The 17,365-nt window shown below is 35.7% G+C and overlaps 1 protein-coding gene across 5 annotated transcripts; it reads right to left on the reverse strand.

Moving 5' to 3' along the window:
- Positions 1 to 97: 97 nt before the first annotated feature.
- On the reverse strand, positions 98 to 13,649 carry LOC141597115 (vacuolar protein sorting-associated protein 35B-like). Of its 5 annotated transcripts, none has more exons than XM_074417464.1 (23): positions 13,324 to 13,649; positions 13,146 to 13,242; positions 12,205 to 12,328; positions 9,985 to 10,170; positions 8,557 to 8,644; positions 8,304 to 8,360; positions 8,122 to 8,211; positions 7,920 to 8,042; positions 6,915 to 6,989; positions 6,785 to 6,844; positions 6,528 to 6,644; positions 5,964 to 6,203; positions 5,813 to 5,878; positions 4,968 to 5,057; positions 4,790 to 4,879; positions 4,600 to 4,689; positions 1,802 to 1,870; positions 1,630 to 1,710; positions 1,425 to 1,532; positions 1,238 to 1,341; positions 817 to 930; positions 460 to 716; positions 98 to 413 (listed from the first exon to the last, which is right to left on the reverse strand). In XM_074417464.1, exons 1-22 carry the CDS (start codon positions 13,414 to 13,416, stop codon positions 506 to 508), a joined length of 2,373 nt encoding a protein of 790 aa, XP_074273565.1. In that variant the 5' UTR covers positions 13,417 to 13,649; the 3' UTR covers positions 98 to 413; positions 460 to 505. The 5 variants fall into 5 exon arrangements, with proteins under 5 accessions (XP_074273565.1, XP_074273568.1, XP_074273567.1 ...); XM_074417467.1 differs by having other exon boundaries at positions 9,966 to 10,170; positions 13,324 to 13,449; XM_074417466.1 differs by lacking the exon at positions 9,985 to 10,170 and having other exon boundaries at positions 13,324 to 13,516.
- Positions 13,650 to 17,365: the final 3,716 nt, after the last annotated feature.

Genomic DNA, 17,365 nt, shown 5'->3' on the forward strand with positions numbered 1-17,365 from the left:
ATCACCTCTACAAGTCGGGATCTGAAAGAAATAGTAGTAGTGGAAGTTTGACACACTTGGTAAAACAGACAATAAATCTCTAAAAAATAACTTCAAGTTGTGATGAGAAAATCAATTAATTAATCAGATGGTACAATTACGAAAGATGTTTAAAGGGGCGTACAAAATTATCTTCCCCAAGTGTCTCGAGGAGCCTTGTATTTATTGAAGAACTTCCACAACTATATCGAAGAATATACAAAAATACAGAGATATTACACAAATGCACATTTAGAGAAGACGGCTTGAGCATATTATATGAAGTATGCCCATCTAATTCAGCAACCTGTTAGCTTCATCCTCTTCTTAAACCTGGTTGTCTACCTCGACCTTGATTATGTAAATTGCCATCGACCAAATGAAATTGAACGAAACTGAAACTTATTTTTTTTTTTTTTTTTTTTTTTTGGTACATGAAACTGAAACTTATTGATATACTATGCACAGCCCCAAAAAAATAGAGATGTCATAACTTAACTGGATCATACTTTTCACCCATCACACCTCCTTTCTGTTTCTGGAATTGAATATATCGCAAAGTGCTGTTGAAAAAAGCAGTAGTGGCTGAATCTACCGTTGATGTATCACTCTGCATATCGGTTCTGATTAATTCCACAAGACCCTGAATAGCCAAACTTGTGATTTGTGGATTTCCCTTCTCAAAGAAATACAGATACCTGCCGTTTTTCACATATAAATGTACAAGGTCAGCTAAAGACAACACGACAACGTAATTAAAGTTGCATGGTGCTGATTCATTCACTCTCATCGACTAACTTGTTTAAAATTTCAACGAACAATGTAACTGGCCCACTGCTTCCACGCGTTACATTTGCCATTTGTTGGGCAGCATTTGCAATCCGCAGTGAACGCTTAAGGCATAGCAAAACCCTGTGATCATCAGCAACACAATGATTTGGAATGGTAATCAAATTGAATTAAAAAGCACAACATATGATATGCCTCAAAAAAACAGAAAAAAAAAAAAACATAGTTTACGATAAAAGGAAAAAAATGGTATTCAACATCTAGATTGAGAGAAGAAGCAGTTTTAGTTGAATAAAAAGAAGGAAATGGAGAGTATTGACAACTTGGTTCATTCTAAATTCTCATAGGAAGCAATTTTGACAATTTCTTGTCATGTGTCCCTTAACATGCCTCTACTCTTTAGCCAAACCAAAAAAGGCAGCAGTTCTACCTTTCTCCATCCTTAATACCATTCTGGTCATCCACCCAAAAAAGATGAGAGCATGCATAAACGGCTCTGCATTGGTCGGCCTTCTTCAAAAGTTTTGCCGAGTACTGGGGACCCACAAAATAAGAGCTGTAAGGAATACGTTAACAAAAAAAACTTGTAATATTGAATGATCAAATAATAATCATACCCCTGTTGCCTTATGTGTTAGAGTGTCTCTGTTCTCCACACCAAAAACAGACATCCTCTGTAGGGTACCAATTATAAGATGTATGGCAGTGAACTGTGCTTTAGAATCCTAGTAGCAGCAAAGAAAACAACAGTTGAAGGGGATCTAATTATGGAACACCTTTAAATTGCAAAGGGCACTAAATAAAAAGCAATTAAGCAATTACCGCGATATCTTCTTCGTACAAGATAAATGCCTGTGTGAAGAACTCGTAGGCTAATGGCTCAAGATCACAATCACAAGCGGCCTACGTACAGATGAGCAAAGGACACAATGCAAGTTAGAAATTCATTCACACTTATCAATATTGACCGCTCATATAAAATTTTGAATCGCACCTCAGCACATTGCAGATAGAGCCGCAATGCCATATCGGGACATGGAACAGCCGAAAGAGCCTCAATGCTCTGCAACCACAAAAGATATATATCAGATAAAAGAGACATACTATAATGTTGCTACTAATTCAACTTTGAATGGAGACAGTAAGAAAAGGACATTGACAGATTAGTAAAGGGAATAAATACACACATGGATATATATATAAAGAAGAGCCTAATGAATTCAGATTTCAGACCATGAATGCACATATTGATTGGGAACAGCATTTCATGACCAATCGACTGTGTTTGACATACCCTTTGAATTATACACGTAGTGTACTCGGACAAAAGTGCCCAACGCATACACACAAACCACACCATTTTTGGAGACAGCTGTATTTAAAAAAAAAAAAAATTGTGCAATACTCTTTTTTTGAAAGAGAGTAGACATGTAAAAAAAGTAAAAGATAGTGATATTGGGGCAAAGGGAGGGCATAATAGAAGAACTAAAAACATAATGAAATTATGTCTTGCTAGCCGTGCCTTATGTAAAGGAACAACTAAGGCTCCTTTTTGCCATTTTGGGCTTTTGGCCAGTATTTCAGTTAGCCTTGCAACCGGGCATGCTTATTAAAACTGAGAATATGCAAAGTTCATCTTCAGAGAGTTCTGTTATATGATACACTCAAGATTCCAGATGCTACTTAAAAGCATAAGGAAGACAGCCTTTGATTTGGGTAAAGATTTATGGAAGACCTAAGGCAAAGAAACGGTTGGCTGCTTGGAAGATAGGCAGCCATAATGAAGGACAAGTAACCTGCTGTTTCCAAATTCTAAGATACCAAGCAAAGACCCATTACATGAATTTTTTGAAATGAGATCAAATAGTATGAACATTTATAGTGTTATAATGAAATGGGCCCGGGCCTTACCCGAACAGAGGAGAGACGGACCACTTGACAAACACAAGGGAGGTTCCATCCTAAAACCAATTGCAATAGGAGTAGCCCCCTTGGTTATAAAGTGGTACAATTTCTCTTCTCCAACCAATGTGGGACACTCACATGTGGGTTTTATATTTCAACATATAGAAATATAGTCACATGAATAACTTCAAATAAAATCATATTGTATAGATTCCTACTTTAATTTGTGTTGAAGATATTAATGTGTCAACAGTAGAGCATTTACTTATGAGAAGTCATAGATTATATGCTGATACATACGTTTGATGTGTAGTTATTTTATATGTTATTAAGCCCTCATTTTTCTTTGCTTCTAGCGCTCGTTAGAGCAAATTTAGGGACTAATCGCTTCCTCGAGTGTCTTTTGTGTTTTCATGCGGTTTTGTACGATAATGGAATTTTGGAGTGCATTTCCTACTCATTCCGAGATGTATAGGAAGGCGGAGAAGCTAGGCGAACCCCGTGAGTCCTTAATGTGGTTCCACACCCCGAGGAAGCCCTGAATCAGCCGACCAAGTAACCCCCGGCTCAAGGAAAGAAGGAACGAAAGTCCAAAGAAGAATCTCAAGTCTTCCCTAGAGGGAAGCTTTCATCCTTCTAGGGAAGAAACAAGCCCCCCCCCCCCCCGATGGAAGCAGAATGAAATCACCATATCACCATAGAGGCATCCCGTTCGGGAAGCCTTTGTCTCTCTCGGTAGAGAAGCCCTTGTCCCGAATAAATCTGATTGACCCTAGTTCTTTTTCCCATTGTTATCACCTCTTACCATTACTTATATTTGTTTGTTTTCATCGTTTGTATTGTTTCATTTGCCTAGTAGACAATAGTTTAGTTACAGCCAAATCCAAACCAACATACGTGATGTCCTTGTGGTTCGACCCTTACTCCAATAGCTACCTGATTAGTTGACCCCAGGATTATTACTTTAGTTTGGGTAAACGACTTAATCCCTTAGCAACATTGAATCATTGTCAGGTCATAGTATTTGCTAGAAACCAATTATAATCTGAGTATTTGTAAATATTTGAGCCAAATTAATCTAATCAAGTTGGTCTAGCTCTTAAGCGTGAGTTATGGTGCCTAACTTTCAAACTAAGGGGTCGTTAATAGTAAATGAGTGATTTGAGTTGGACCATAATTTGTGGCTATGTTGGGTAATTAAATTGTTGGATAAATATTCTGTAATTATAATAATATCCAACTGAACAAAGGTTGGCCCAGAAGGAGGTCATTAAGGCTAGTTTAGATAGACAATATCCATCCCAAATGCACTAGTAAAGTCGGTCAAAAAGAGAGGAAAATATAAGATTCTTTCCTTACCTTATTACTATTACGAGTATGGGGACTTTCATAATTGTGGTTATAGGTGGGATTAGGCAATTTTGGTATGGAGAAGTTAGAGAATTTCCTCACTTATAGAGAACTATATTTGGCTGCTCCATAGACGGAAGAGAAGTGAGATTTCTCTCTCTAAAATTGTCTTCTGAGATTTCCACAAAAATCCTTAAAAGTATTCTAGCTAACCGACACGGGTGATTCATCGGTTTTGGTGGACAACTCAGGAAACACACTTAGGGCTCTCATCTCGATAGCACCACTCGACTCGAAAGGCTCCAAAGATCTTCACTAAAGTATATGTTCCCGGTTTAAATTTTATGCATCATGGTTGGATCTTGGGATTGAGAGTGATCACTGATTAGTTAATTTGCCTTATTAACTAATAAAATCAATCTACTACGAAGTACTTATTTAACCAGTTGATGGTCAGAGATAATATTAATAAAAAAAAAAAAAGGATGAACCTCAAAACAGTATGTAAGATAAAAAATAGTGGGATGGAGGTAATGCCTGATTCACTAACTGAAAGATTCTTTTAGGCGTTGCAGGCGCTTCTTCACCGTCTGCTTCACCATCCTGACCCTGAAGTTGCCTGACCAGCTGTAATACAAACAGCGTTATACAGATTTCACACGAAGAAATGTACTAGATACGAAGATCTCATAGTTCAAAGTATGACAATATAGCGTAGAAGTAGTACCTTTAGTGCACAAAAGACCAGAGGTGGAACAGTGAAAGGCAATCGTTTCTGACCACCAGTCATGATATGTCTCTGTATGGTACATATAATCTGACACAGTGCACAAAGGGTAAGGTATTCTTCACGATCAAATGTAGAACTAGGTGGTGTCGAACCTAAGAAGGATACTACAAATTACCTTTAACATCTCATCAGGATCATCATTATATAGCATGTGTATAAGGCGAGCTACAGAATTCTGCTCCTCCTTGAAATCCTCCTCATCATACTAGAATTGTAGGAAAAGACACATACAGCAATCACTCAGTTGCTACTTCAGTGGGTAAAAACCAAATGTTGGAGCACAAAGGATATCAACAGGAACAACATAGAGTTAACTTCGCAATAAGAGCGATTAAACCAACGCATATGTAGATTTTGGAATAAGCTAGTGGCTCAAAAACTTTACTGCAGAGGCAGGGCCGAGGAGGACAGACGTAAGCTAACAAAAAAGGTTATGCCGTTCTGGCGAATGGCTGCATCAGAATATTTTATCTTTTATTTGATTTTGTTCTCAGTTATTCACTTTGCCTCCCTTACACTCTATTTTTTCCTCTTTCCTTGTCTCTTTTCTCTGCATTCTTTTCTGCTTGGCTTATTGGTTTCTTTGGCTTTATTCTCGATTCTCCCCTTGCTTTCCTTGGTGCACTTCATTATTGTTTTCTTTCATCTCTCTCCCTCTCTCTCTCTCTCATTCTCCTCTATCAACTAACAGTCCCTTATGCTGATCCATATAAGTATATAACTACTTACACCACAACTGGCTAGCTAAAAATTGATGTTGGTATCAGCAACAAAATCTGACATACATACTTCAACGTTTATTTCGATGAGTTTTTTAAAAGTTTCCGAAGACAAAGTAGGTCATTCGGAAGCGAAAAACTGACATGGTGCACTTGCACAAATAAAAATGTCACCCAACAGATACGCCAAAAACAAAGTAGCCGCAAAATGAAATAAAAAACGATGACGATGAAGTGATACCTCATCAGCAGAAGTTTCACCTATATCTTTGATAAGTCCTTTGATTAACTCAAACAATGCTTCCACCTGCAGGAAAATGTATATTAAATATCTATGCTCACTACCCAATGCCTAAACAGCTAAAAAGGAAGAGAAGATCGATGAGATGTACCTGATCAGCAGTGGAAATGCAAGTATAGTTTTTTAAAATGTTCTGTATGATTAGCATTGCCATGACTTTCTTGGTATCGTTATCAAGATAGTCCATTATGCGGGGATAATTAGAAAGAGTTAATGCTGTAACAGCATCATTATACTTGTCCAGTGGAGCACTTAAAAGTGCTATGATTTGTTTGGTAGCCCGGCTGTCTTCCAGCTTCGGCTTACCTGAAAGTTTCTTGACACATGCACCCTGCAGGGAAAGGGCAACTCAATTATCTGTTATGGACATGATGATCTAAGGCCACAAGATACAGTGTAATCAGGCAAAGTTTCGCAAGTAATAGACCCACAAAAGGCTAGTAAGATTGACTAGATGAAAAACTCTATCAATGAGCTCATGTCCATCTGTCACAGGGGAACATAAAACTCATGTGTAAATACCAAGAAATGATCCCAAGGTCTTTCTGCAGATTCAAAGTCCTACCTAAACAGTGCATCGGTAAACTCTCAGAAGTAAAAACTCCCCATGTCAAAGAAGCGCACACGGGTTATATCAACTACATGAGAAACATACCAGTACAAGATCAACATAGTCAAGGCAATCGGGATGAACACGGAGAGTAAACGTAAGAAGTGAGGTGTATAATGTTATGGCTCCAACAATTGGCATGTCCACCTGTGCTTCGATAACCTGGGAGTGGGAAATGGTAAATCAATTTCTAGATGCTTGGGGGCAAAACAAACACGAAGCTTTCTTTAAGATGGTTAAACATGAACAATCCAGAGATAAATCGGTGACTCATGAGATCAAGATCAAACCTAGTAGCCTACCTTCCCAATGGCATTGTTCAGTTTACCAAAAGCTTCCACTTGCAGGAATTCCGACAATACCTGCACAATATTCTAGTCAGCTAGATGTCTGGGTCAATTTTATCATGGGACAAAATTTGCTATCACTTACTTCTGGACTAGATGCAGCGTAGTTTGATAGTCGCTCCATCAGCTCAGATAGCACCATTTTTACATCAACTGTTGGCTGTAGAAGTAGCAGTTTGTAAATAGTAAGAAAGAAGCATATAAAAGGCGACTGGCATAATGACACACTTGAAGTAAATATCTTCCTCAAAAGAATTACTTAGAATACTGAGCACTAATAAGCAAGATCTTAGCACCAAGTTGGACTGTTGGAGTCACCTCTCTATAGCCCTAAGGGAAAAAGAAATGCCGTCGGGAAAGCTCCCCAATTGACCTCAGAGACAGCTTATTTGGAGCTTTATATATCAGCAACAGATATACAAATCTCCGAATAGGCTGTCTCTGAGAGACATATAAAGCAAGGTAGAGGTCAGAATTATGAATCGTCAAAGGCGTCTGGAATAACGTAGAAATTTAGTAATCAAAGCGTCCTTAGTGTCGTTAATCAAAGATCTAATCATTTTTCACTGGTCATAGGATCGTAGCTGATTGCTAAAGGAATTGTCTTATATTTCTTAGCACGAAATCAGATTATGTCAAGGGGGTTTTCTACAGTAGCACTCTCTGCTTCTGACAGGTGATCTGAGTAGATATGATGGAGAATTAGAATAATCGAATCCCTAAGCAGCAAAGGTGGTTCTAGAATATTTGTTTTGGATCATATGAGACATATTAGAACCTGCCAGAGGCTTAACTGTAAGAAGATACTTGAGAAACATGGTATCAGCGCTCTATTTTTCCATGCAATTCAATCAATTTCCTCCTACGTAGCTTTTCGCCATTATAATGGTATAACGTTAAGACTTTATTCAGCTACTTAAGATAGATGTCATGCCATCTAACCGGGGGGATGGTTGGACTTTGACATCATCTATACAAACAAAAAAAATCATAACTCGCAAAGAAAAAGGCACTCTCGTGTTCAGAATAGGCTAACAAGTTGGGCACCAGATTTAGGAATGTAACAATTGATCCCAGGCATGATAAATACCTGAAGCTGCGGACATGCACCCAATAATATGTCAAGTGTTTGCAAGTGATACTCATCCGGAAAAACTTGGATTATGCAGTCCATCAAATAATGTTGTGCCAGATCATCTTTAGAGTTAACAACCTGCCAAGATGAGTTTTTGCGCAAATTCAGAATCATAATGAAGGATGAGAAAGTAAATAAAGAAGCATCATAACTGGACCTGCTCTAAAATTCTTGGAAGAACAGTGTCTCTGTACATCTCAAGATCCACGCCCTCTATCTGACTTAGGATATGAAGATTTTTTCCAACCTAGTTAAAGAAAAAGGCAATGCAAAAGCTAAGAGCTCTAGAAAGAAGTTATCAAGCTGAAAGATGAACTCACTCCAGATAGAAGAGATTACAAGATCACGAAGCTCATTCCTCTCCTTTTCGCATTTTTCTTTTACCCGGCCAGGTCCCTGCAGACCAGAAACCTTGGTTGAAGTCCTTAACTCAGGATCATGAAACAGCATGAATCAATACAAGCACCAAAACACCTGCATGGCCAAACATAATGTCCTCGTGAGACACCCTTACCTTTATGGCATGCAAGTACTGTGGTGTCATGCATGGTTTTAACTTCTAGTACAAAAAAATAATAAGAAAATTGCAAACCTGATGTTGCAAACGAACCCAAAGTTTATTCATCTCTGTGAAGTTATGCAGCACAAAGTCCACAGCATCCATGACGGTGTCACCATCTCTGAATCAAATAAAAATAAAAAAATCAATTTGGTTCTCAATAAGACCACCTTTGTGAAAGGCGGATAAGGATTTAAGGCCTGCACTCTTCAACTTAGACTGGCATTATTTACCTTAACTAATATTTTTGTTATATTTGAACTTCCCTGAAATTTCAACTTAGGCCGTTTCTAATTTACTCTTCCTAACTTAACATAAGCAAAGTTCAGAAGATGGCTCCTTCAGTAATTTGGTGATGTACTTGGATCAGCATATTTTTATGACATTTCAGCATAACCCCCTTAGTATCTTTTTGTACACGGGAATCACCCCCTTGTTGTCATTAAATATCGTCAAGTACGTATCAAAGAGAAGTTAAAGTGTTAAACACTTCCCAATCTTTTCTCTGTTTTCTCTGGAAACAAGTAAAGTAAGTTAAAAAAAACTGGGCCCTTAGGGTTACATAATGTCTTAATGCGAAAGCAGCAACCCCCAAGACCATCAACATCCACCAATCAACGAACAACTTAATATATTAAAATTCTATCAGGATTTCCTTTGATTGGCTCGCAAATGAAGAATTTAAAAACTAAAAATCAACAATATCTAATTGTGGTTAATTGGCCAAACCTTAAATTTAAGGCTAAAACTTCGGTATCTGGTCTTAAAAGGATGTGATAAGCTCATAAACTTTTCTGTTTTTTCTTAAGATGCCTCATCCTCATTACTTATTTAATTTTCATTAATAAAAATTCTTTCCTCTTAAGAAATACTATTAACCTACTTCCATGATTGTTAGATATACCCTAAATAAATACACTCGTCTACTTCTCTTTTCAGAAACTCCTCTACCAAACAACACTATTATCCCGTGCCTCCAAAAGGGTATGGTGAGGTACGGAGGGGTTGAAAGTGCACAGCCGTACCCTTGTCTTGAAAACACTCTGAGAATGTTTCTTAGCTGTGTATCCATCTTATTTTCCTCAGGAGTTCCACATCTTTGTTCATTTTTTTCTTATCATGTGAGCTGCCTTTTTTTTAATCTCGGGAGAAATATAAGAAACTTAAGAGTATAGCTACTCCCTCCGTCCCAATCATTTGTTTGCCTTTGATTAAAATACCCCTCACAAAGAATAAAGAAGGCAAACAAATGAATGGGACAGAGGGAGTATAAGCAAGCCGTGTATATGACAAAACTATACACAGGAATAACAGTAAAGGGTAAACGACAGGCCAAAAGCCAGTTGTTTTAATCTACCTCTTCTTCTCGCAATTCTCTTAACAAGTTTTAACGAATGACCAGATATCGAACAAATAGGTGACTTGAAAACATATTAACTTACCAAGACAAGTAATACTCACCCTTCATACTCTGACCCAATATCAGGTAATTTGTCTCTAGTGACTTGACAAAGATAGCTCCTCAAGAAAAGGCCGCGAATTGGATTTTGAACAGCACGACACATCTCAACAAGGTCTTTTAGAATATCTTTAGATGGACCCTCTTTTGAGTTTATGTATATGGATCCTACGGTACAAAGGAGGTACCTGGTGATTTGACATAGGATCTTAAAAATTACAGTACAATATTATACAAAAAAGAATATAATCTCAGTTGAGAAAAGTGCAGCTCCAGCGCGCTTAAGCCCAACGCCATGGAGAGGCACTAATCAAACATCTCAGTGCGCCTTATGGATAAGGCGCAACTTGCAAGGTGCAGTACTATCAGGGACGAAGCACAGTACTGGCCCGCTGGGCCATGGCCCGGGCGGACTTTTGGAAAAAAATGAAAAAAAAAAAAAAAAAATCGGGATTCTTCTAATCTTCTCCTACAATCTCGCACTGCGTATCAAAGAAACAGAAGCTTAAATTTGGAAATTAACTACGGAGTATAATATAATTACCATAGTTAAAAAACAAGAACTTTCTATATTATGGGATAAAAAAATTATACTAATTGTTACTACTATTTTACTGGAAAACAAAGTAAAACCAAAAAAATAAAATCATTATAAAAAAAACCTCAAATCGCGAGTTTCTGCCGTTGATAGATCTAGACTCCAGAGCGCAAGATCAATTACAAATTACAAGTAATTTCTCATCTAATTTATTGTTTTCTTTCATTAAGCAAAAGTACTTGAAATTGATAATTGTAAATTCGTTTTTATTACCATTATACTTCGTATCTGCAAATTGCAATTGGATGAGAAAAAAAAAATAATAATAAACAATATTGGCTAATGAAATTGTATTGGTGATGACAAAATCGAATTCGTAATATGAAATTGGTGCTTGGCTGCTTGCTAATTTGGTTTGTAGAAAATGGTAGAAATTGGGAAAAGGAGTTTAGGTGTTTTACTGGAATACTGGGTTAGGGGAGGTGTTTAATTGTTTATTAGGTAGGACTTAGAGTTTGTTTGTTTGTGTTTCTCTAGAATCTTAAGAAGGGATTTAATTTTAGTCCATTACTAGTTGATTTAGTTTCTTTCGATTTTTTTTTTATTTAGAAAAAAGTTTGAAAGTTATTTTAATAATTGAATTCGTGTAGTATATTGTTTTCTATAGTTGTAAATTTTTAATGGGTAAAATCCTATGATAATTGAGTTTTTTAAGAGAAAAAATGGTCAAATTTCGATAAATGAGACGAACGAACCATCGCCAAATACTACAACCAGTGAGGATAATGAGACTACTCATGTTGATAAATCAAATATAATGAGATCGTTGGAACCTTTAAGGATTTGAAAGCGTCCAGCTCTATTATAGTTATATGATGATTATAATTTTACGTTTTTTTAAATTATTGTTACATTTTTAATGTTTTCTTATGATTATTTATGTTTATAGTCATATTGCGGATGGAATAATATTTTATTATATAAAGCCATCGCATAAAGTTAATTTTCAGTGAACTGGAAAAAAAATTTCGGCCCTGGGCAAAATTTGGTCCGAGCTTCGTCCCTGAGTACTATGCCCTTCTCTTTGGCATATTATCCCTAATGTTTACTTCTTTACATGTCAACCCTCTTTAAAATCCAAAAAGGAAAATATTGCATAAACCTTTATCTTGAAAATACGAATCAGGACACCAGGTTTTCAAAAACTTGTGTTGCTACGGACCTCCTCGCCCCTATGTGCCTCACAGCTGACGGCTTTTCAAACGAAGAATATATTAAGGTTATCCTAGTGTTCCAGCAAGGTTTATGTGGATTTTGAAAACACGGTATAGATAAGGACCAAACATGAGTTCATAGATCACTTGTGAATTGTGTACATTATCTTTCTTACAAAGATTTGACTAAGAGTGAAGATTAGGGAGTACATGTACAGCACACTGCGTTTGTGTCGAGTAGGGCAGAGTTCTACATATGCCATCTTGCTAAATTCAAAATTATCTATATCACGTATCACCAAATCATGAGATGCGACAAAAATTACTTCATCTCTAAATTATGGCAACACAAGGTGGTGTAAGCTGTAAGGAGATTTCGATGAGTATGAAATAATGCAGCCTGTCTTATAGGAACTGGGGGAATAACATAAGCTTAAAACTTCAACGAGAAAAATATCAAAGACACTTACAGCCTAGGCAATACATTGCCAGCATGCTGAACAAGTTCATAAAGGTCACCCACTGAAACGCCATGCCTACTTTCATCTTTGAAGAACAATTCCAGCTTCCTCAATTCATCAAATGCTCGCATGTCTTCCCAAACCATAATATGTATGAGAAAAGACAAAACAAAGAGTTTACCGGCTTGAGCTTTTATATGACTAAACTTGAGTAAAAAAAACATAGGTAGGTGCACTTGCTTTTAGATAATATTAAAAACTAAGACTACTGCAACTTTAGAATGTAAGCCGCTACACTGATATCTCGAGAAAATGTAGATTTAGAATTTTAAGCAACTGTCTTTGAAGTTCAAAAGTTTACTAGAGCAGTCAGGACTCAGGCTCATGTATTCAAGGGCCTTACAGAGGAAAAAAGTTAGTGCAATCTCATAGATTTAAAAGCTGGCAAATCCTGGTAATCAACATACTGTAGAAACAATTACTCACTCCAAATTTATCAGACAGAAATTGCAATGAAACTCAACTCATGACGGAGAATTCGACAGAAATAAATTACGAGACATCTTTTAAAACATAACTGCTACAACTTCAAATTAATTAAAATCAAATTGAACCAGTAGGTACCACTACATCCATCAAAACACAAAATTGCCAAAGGCAAGCTATGGGAATCGGATCTACGCAGTGTTTTAGGTTGTTTATGGATGATCAAACACTAAAATTGCATTGACGATTAAGTGAACTATTTTACTTTGTTCAATTATACTCAAAAGCTAAAGGATAATGTCATTCCTTAGCTCCACACTACATCCATCAAAATACCGAAAATCGGAACAATACAATAGAATCATGCTGAAAAATCAAAGAGCCAGCAAAATTCACATGAAATTGAATAATAATTGAGAGGAAATTAAAGTCAAAGCATGCAACACAGAAATAAAAGATCTTACAAAGCTCAAAATACTTGTGAGGAGAAAGTTTAGAGGTTCGCAACTCCGAAAGCATTAGCGCCGAGAATTTGAGTGCTTCTCTTAGATTGTCTGCCTCCTGCAAAATTATTTCAATTACGAAACTAAATCATTAATTTTTCATAATCAAAAGTGAAAAATTGAAGGAAAGAGAAATTACGAGAGCACGAAGCATGAAGAAGGCGTTGTGTTGAACACCGGCGATTCCTTCGGCAAGCCATTTCTCTTCGTCCTCTATTCCTTCTATTCTCATTTTCCTCCCTCTCTCTTTCTAAAGATGACAGGTAACAGATGACAGATGAGATTACCACGACGATTACATAACAGTTCTTTCACATGGAATATGATCGTAACTAGACCGGACCAACAGGTGTTGGGGGCAAGTCGGGACACTTTTGATTATACCTTAGACCGGTTGCTAAGTGGATTAGATTATTAAAGTAAAGTTTCTGAGTTCATTCAATTATACATTAAGCTCAAAAAATTACACTATAATTCATAAACATTACATATAAACTCAGTTAAATTTGAGTTTTGATGGCAAAAAAATTAAAATGTAACTTATAAACTTTAAAAAACTCAGAAAAAATACACATAAGCTCGAAAACTAATGAGGTATGAGGTAGTACACCCGATGTATGTTCCTATTTCTCGCCGGTTGCGATAACTCATTTTTCTTCGAACACAAATTCTTGTTTGTGACGGACGCTATCCGTCACAAATAAGAGACGGGCTGAATATATACAGTATTAGCAATATGGGCCGGATAGTAGTGGGTAGTGGGGTATGTTTAAAATATACTTCCTCCATTCAACTCTACTCTATCTATTTGTATTTTGCACAAATATTAAGAAGGGTGGGGTTAGGTGGAAAATATTGTAAATAAATAATGGGGTATAATGTAATTAAGTGGGGTATGAGTGGAAAATGGTGGAGTTTGATGTAGAAGTAGTGGGGTATGAGTGACAAATATTGTAAATAAGTAATGGGGTATGAGGACAAAATTGTCATTTGGCATTCCTTTTTAGGAAATAGGTAGAGTGGAATTGAATGGATGAAAAAGAAAAGATGGTAGAGTGGAGTTGAATGGAAGAAGTATAATATTGTGTTAGATTGTGAGTGGGAAACATATTGTACAATTGCATTTAATGCCAACATACATCAAAAACACCACCATATCATCTTTATGTCAAATGCTAATCAACTCTCCAAACTTTCTCAGCTATGAACACAATACTCCATCAACCCTAATCCACTCATTCTTCATAATCATACATTAAAATTATCATCAAATCTTCATACTGCTCTCACAATCATAATCATCCATTCAAAGTATCATCAAATCTTCATACTTTTCTCACAAAACCATGGATATGGTTGGGAATTCGACAATGGACGATGAAAATAATCAACAAATTGTTGATGTTGAGACTGCTAATTCTGTATCGGTTGATGGTAATGTTGAGACCGCTGATGGTGTATTGGTTGATGGTAAAGACGATGATTTTGCGACGATGTTGATGAGCAAAAGTTGGTTTTTTATTTATTTTTATGAGATTTTTGTGACGATTTTTTGACAAATTTAGTCGCATAAATGTTAGCATGCAATGTTATTGTTGTTGATGAGTTATTTTTGACGATTTAAATTAGTAAAGGATTGTATTTATTAAGCTATTTATTCATATTTTTGTTCATGAGATTTTAGGGCAATTTTGACGTTTTTTATGAGATTTTTGACGATTTACATGAGATTTTAGGTCAATTTTTAGATCAATATTTGGGAGTGAATCTGTGTTGATGTTGTTGGAGTTGAAGATGAAGATTAACTGTGCATAAGCTAACGTCTATAAAACTGACAGCAGCTAACTTTAAAGAAACACAAATGTGTTTTGAACAGATTATCATTTTACGTTATAGTGTGACCATTTTAGAGTTTAGTGTTGTCACTTTAACCAAATTTTAAAATTTGGTTGCTCGTTATAGGTACTGATATTTCATATATGTTAGCATTGTCTAGTGTATACTGTGACCATTTTCTAGTTCAATGTTGCCCTTTTAACCAAAACGCATTCTTTTGTTTACCTTGTCATAGGAACTAATCTTTAATATATGTTACCATTGTGTAGTGTACACTGTCACCATTTTAGACTTCAGTGTTACCTTTTTAACCAAACCTAGTTATTTTGTTTATCTTGTCATAGGTATTAATCTTTAAACTTTAAATGGTGACAATATGATTAAAGTTAGTTACATTCTGATTTACTGTTAAAATGTGACCATAATAGTTATGATATATAGACGTTGTAGTATGAAATGTGACACCATCTTGTGTGTGTTTAAAACTTAAAATGGTGACGTCCTGACTAAATATGGTTACACTCTGATGTACTGTTAAAATGTGGCCATTATAGTTGCGATAGTAGTTGTTTTAGTATGAAATGTGACAGCATGTTGTGTGTTCAAAACTTAAAATGGTGACATTCTGACTAAAGTTATTTACAATTCAGTGTTGCCCTTTTAAGATCTTTAATATATGTTACCATTGTGTAGTGTACGTTTGTCACCATTTTAGACTTGAGTGTTACCTTTTTAACCAAACCTAGTTTTTTTGTTTATCTTGTCATAGGTATTAATCTTTAAAACTAAAATGGTGACATTATGACTAAAGTTGGTTACATTTACGATTCTTGTTAAAATGTGACCATGATAGTTTGATATGTAGACGTTTTAGTAAGAAATGTGACAGCATGTTGTGTGTGTTTACAACTTAAAATAGTGACATTCTGACTAAATATGGTTACATTCTGATGTACTATTAAAATGTGACCATTATAGTTGTGATATGTAGTTGTTTTACTATGAAATGTGATAGCATGTTATGTGTTTAAAACTTAAAATGGTGACATTCTGACTAAAGTTATTTACAATTCAGAGAGTACTATGTACGTCGTGCGCGTCTCGATATGACATACCATCTACATCGCGCTCCTCGATTGTTTGACTAATTTGGACTAAATCGGTTAATGTCACCAAAGTAGGGACTAATGTCGCCATGTTTGATTGTATGTTTTTTGATAAGGTTATTTTCAGTCGTTTGCCTTAATCAAAATAAATCCTAAACTACTACTAACAAAATAGCTAGCGGTAAGTCGTGGTCGAATCCACGGGAGGCGGTGATTATCTAATTTGTTTATATTTAAATCTGTCTTAAAGGTAACAAGTTATGGGGTTTTGATTGGTTTGATTTCTAACAACTAATAACAAATTAAATAAAGATGAATAACAATAATATTAAAGAGTCTAGGGTTTCGAGTTCACTAGGTCAATTATATGGAGTCTATTAATCAATTGCTAGATCTACCAAGTTGTCTAAGGTCATAAGATCGGTCGACTCTATTATGCCCTTTAGATCGATTCTAACATGCGGTCGCTATAATTAGATACAATCTATTCGATTATCGCAACCTATATTAATTCTAACCCGGTCGGTGAAAGGATTAATTCGCTACACTAATTAACAACTTAGGCCTAAGTTAATTAACTAGAATAAGAACAATAATCAAACGACAACTTATATGATTTCTCTAGCAATTAATCAATTTCCCCTTTCTAATTTAACCTAGATCCCCTTCATCCTAGATGGGGAATTTAGCTACTCATAACTAAAGCAATAACAATAATAATAATAATAATAATAATAATAATAATAATAATAATAATAATAATAATAATAATGAAAGCTTTTATTCTTATTTTAATGAAAGCTGCGCGCATCCCTTCATAATAAAAAAACAAAAAAAAAATAAAAAAAAAATAAAAAAAAATAAAATAATAATAATAATAATAATAATAATAATAATAATGAAAAGCATGATGAACAATAATAAAGATGAACAAGTAATTGAAATAATAATTGAAGAAAGATTAGAATAATACCGTAAAATAGCAATGTTTAGATCCGGAAGGAAGAACAATAAATAAACTAAACTAAGTATTTGAGCGAGTTTTCTAAGGTAGCTATATTAAACCTACTGAAAATAAAAGCATAATATAACCTAGAGTACGAGATTTGGTATTTATAGTAGTCATAACCGACTTAAGGAAATTTGCGGAATATTGCGGAAACTAGTGGTTCCTCGATCGAGCCAAGGTGCACTCGATCGAGGCACCAATTCCCAGATACCCCAACTCTCGACATTGAA

This window comes from Silene latifolia, chromosome 8, assembly GCF_048544455.1.
Source record: "Silene latifolia isolate original U9 population chromosome 8, ASM4854445v1, whole genome shotgun sequence".
Taxonomy (NCBI): Eukaryota; Viridiplantae; Streptophyta; class Magnoliopsida; order Caryophyllales; family Caryophyllaceae; genus Silene; species Silene latifolia.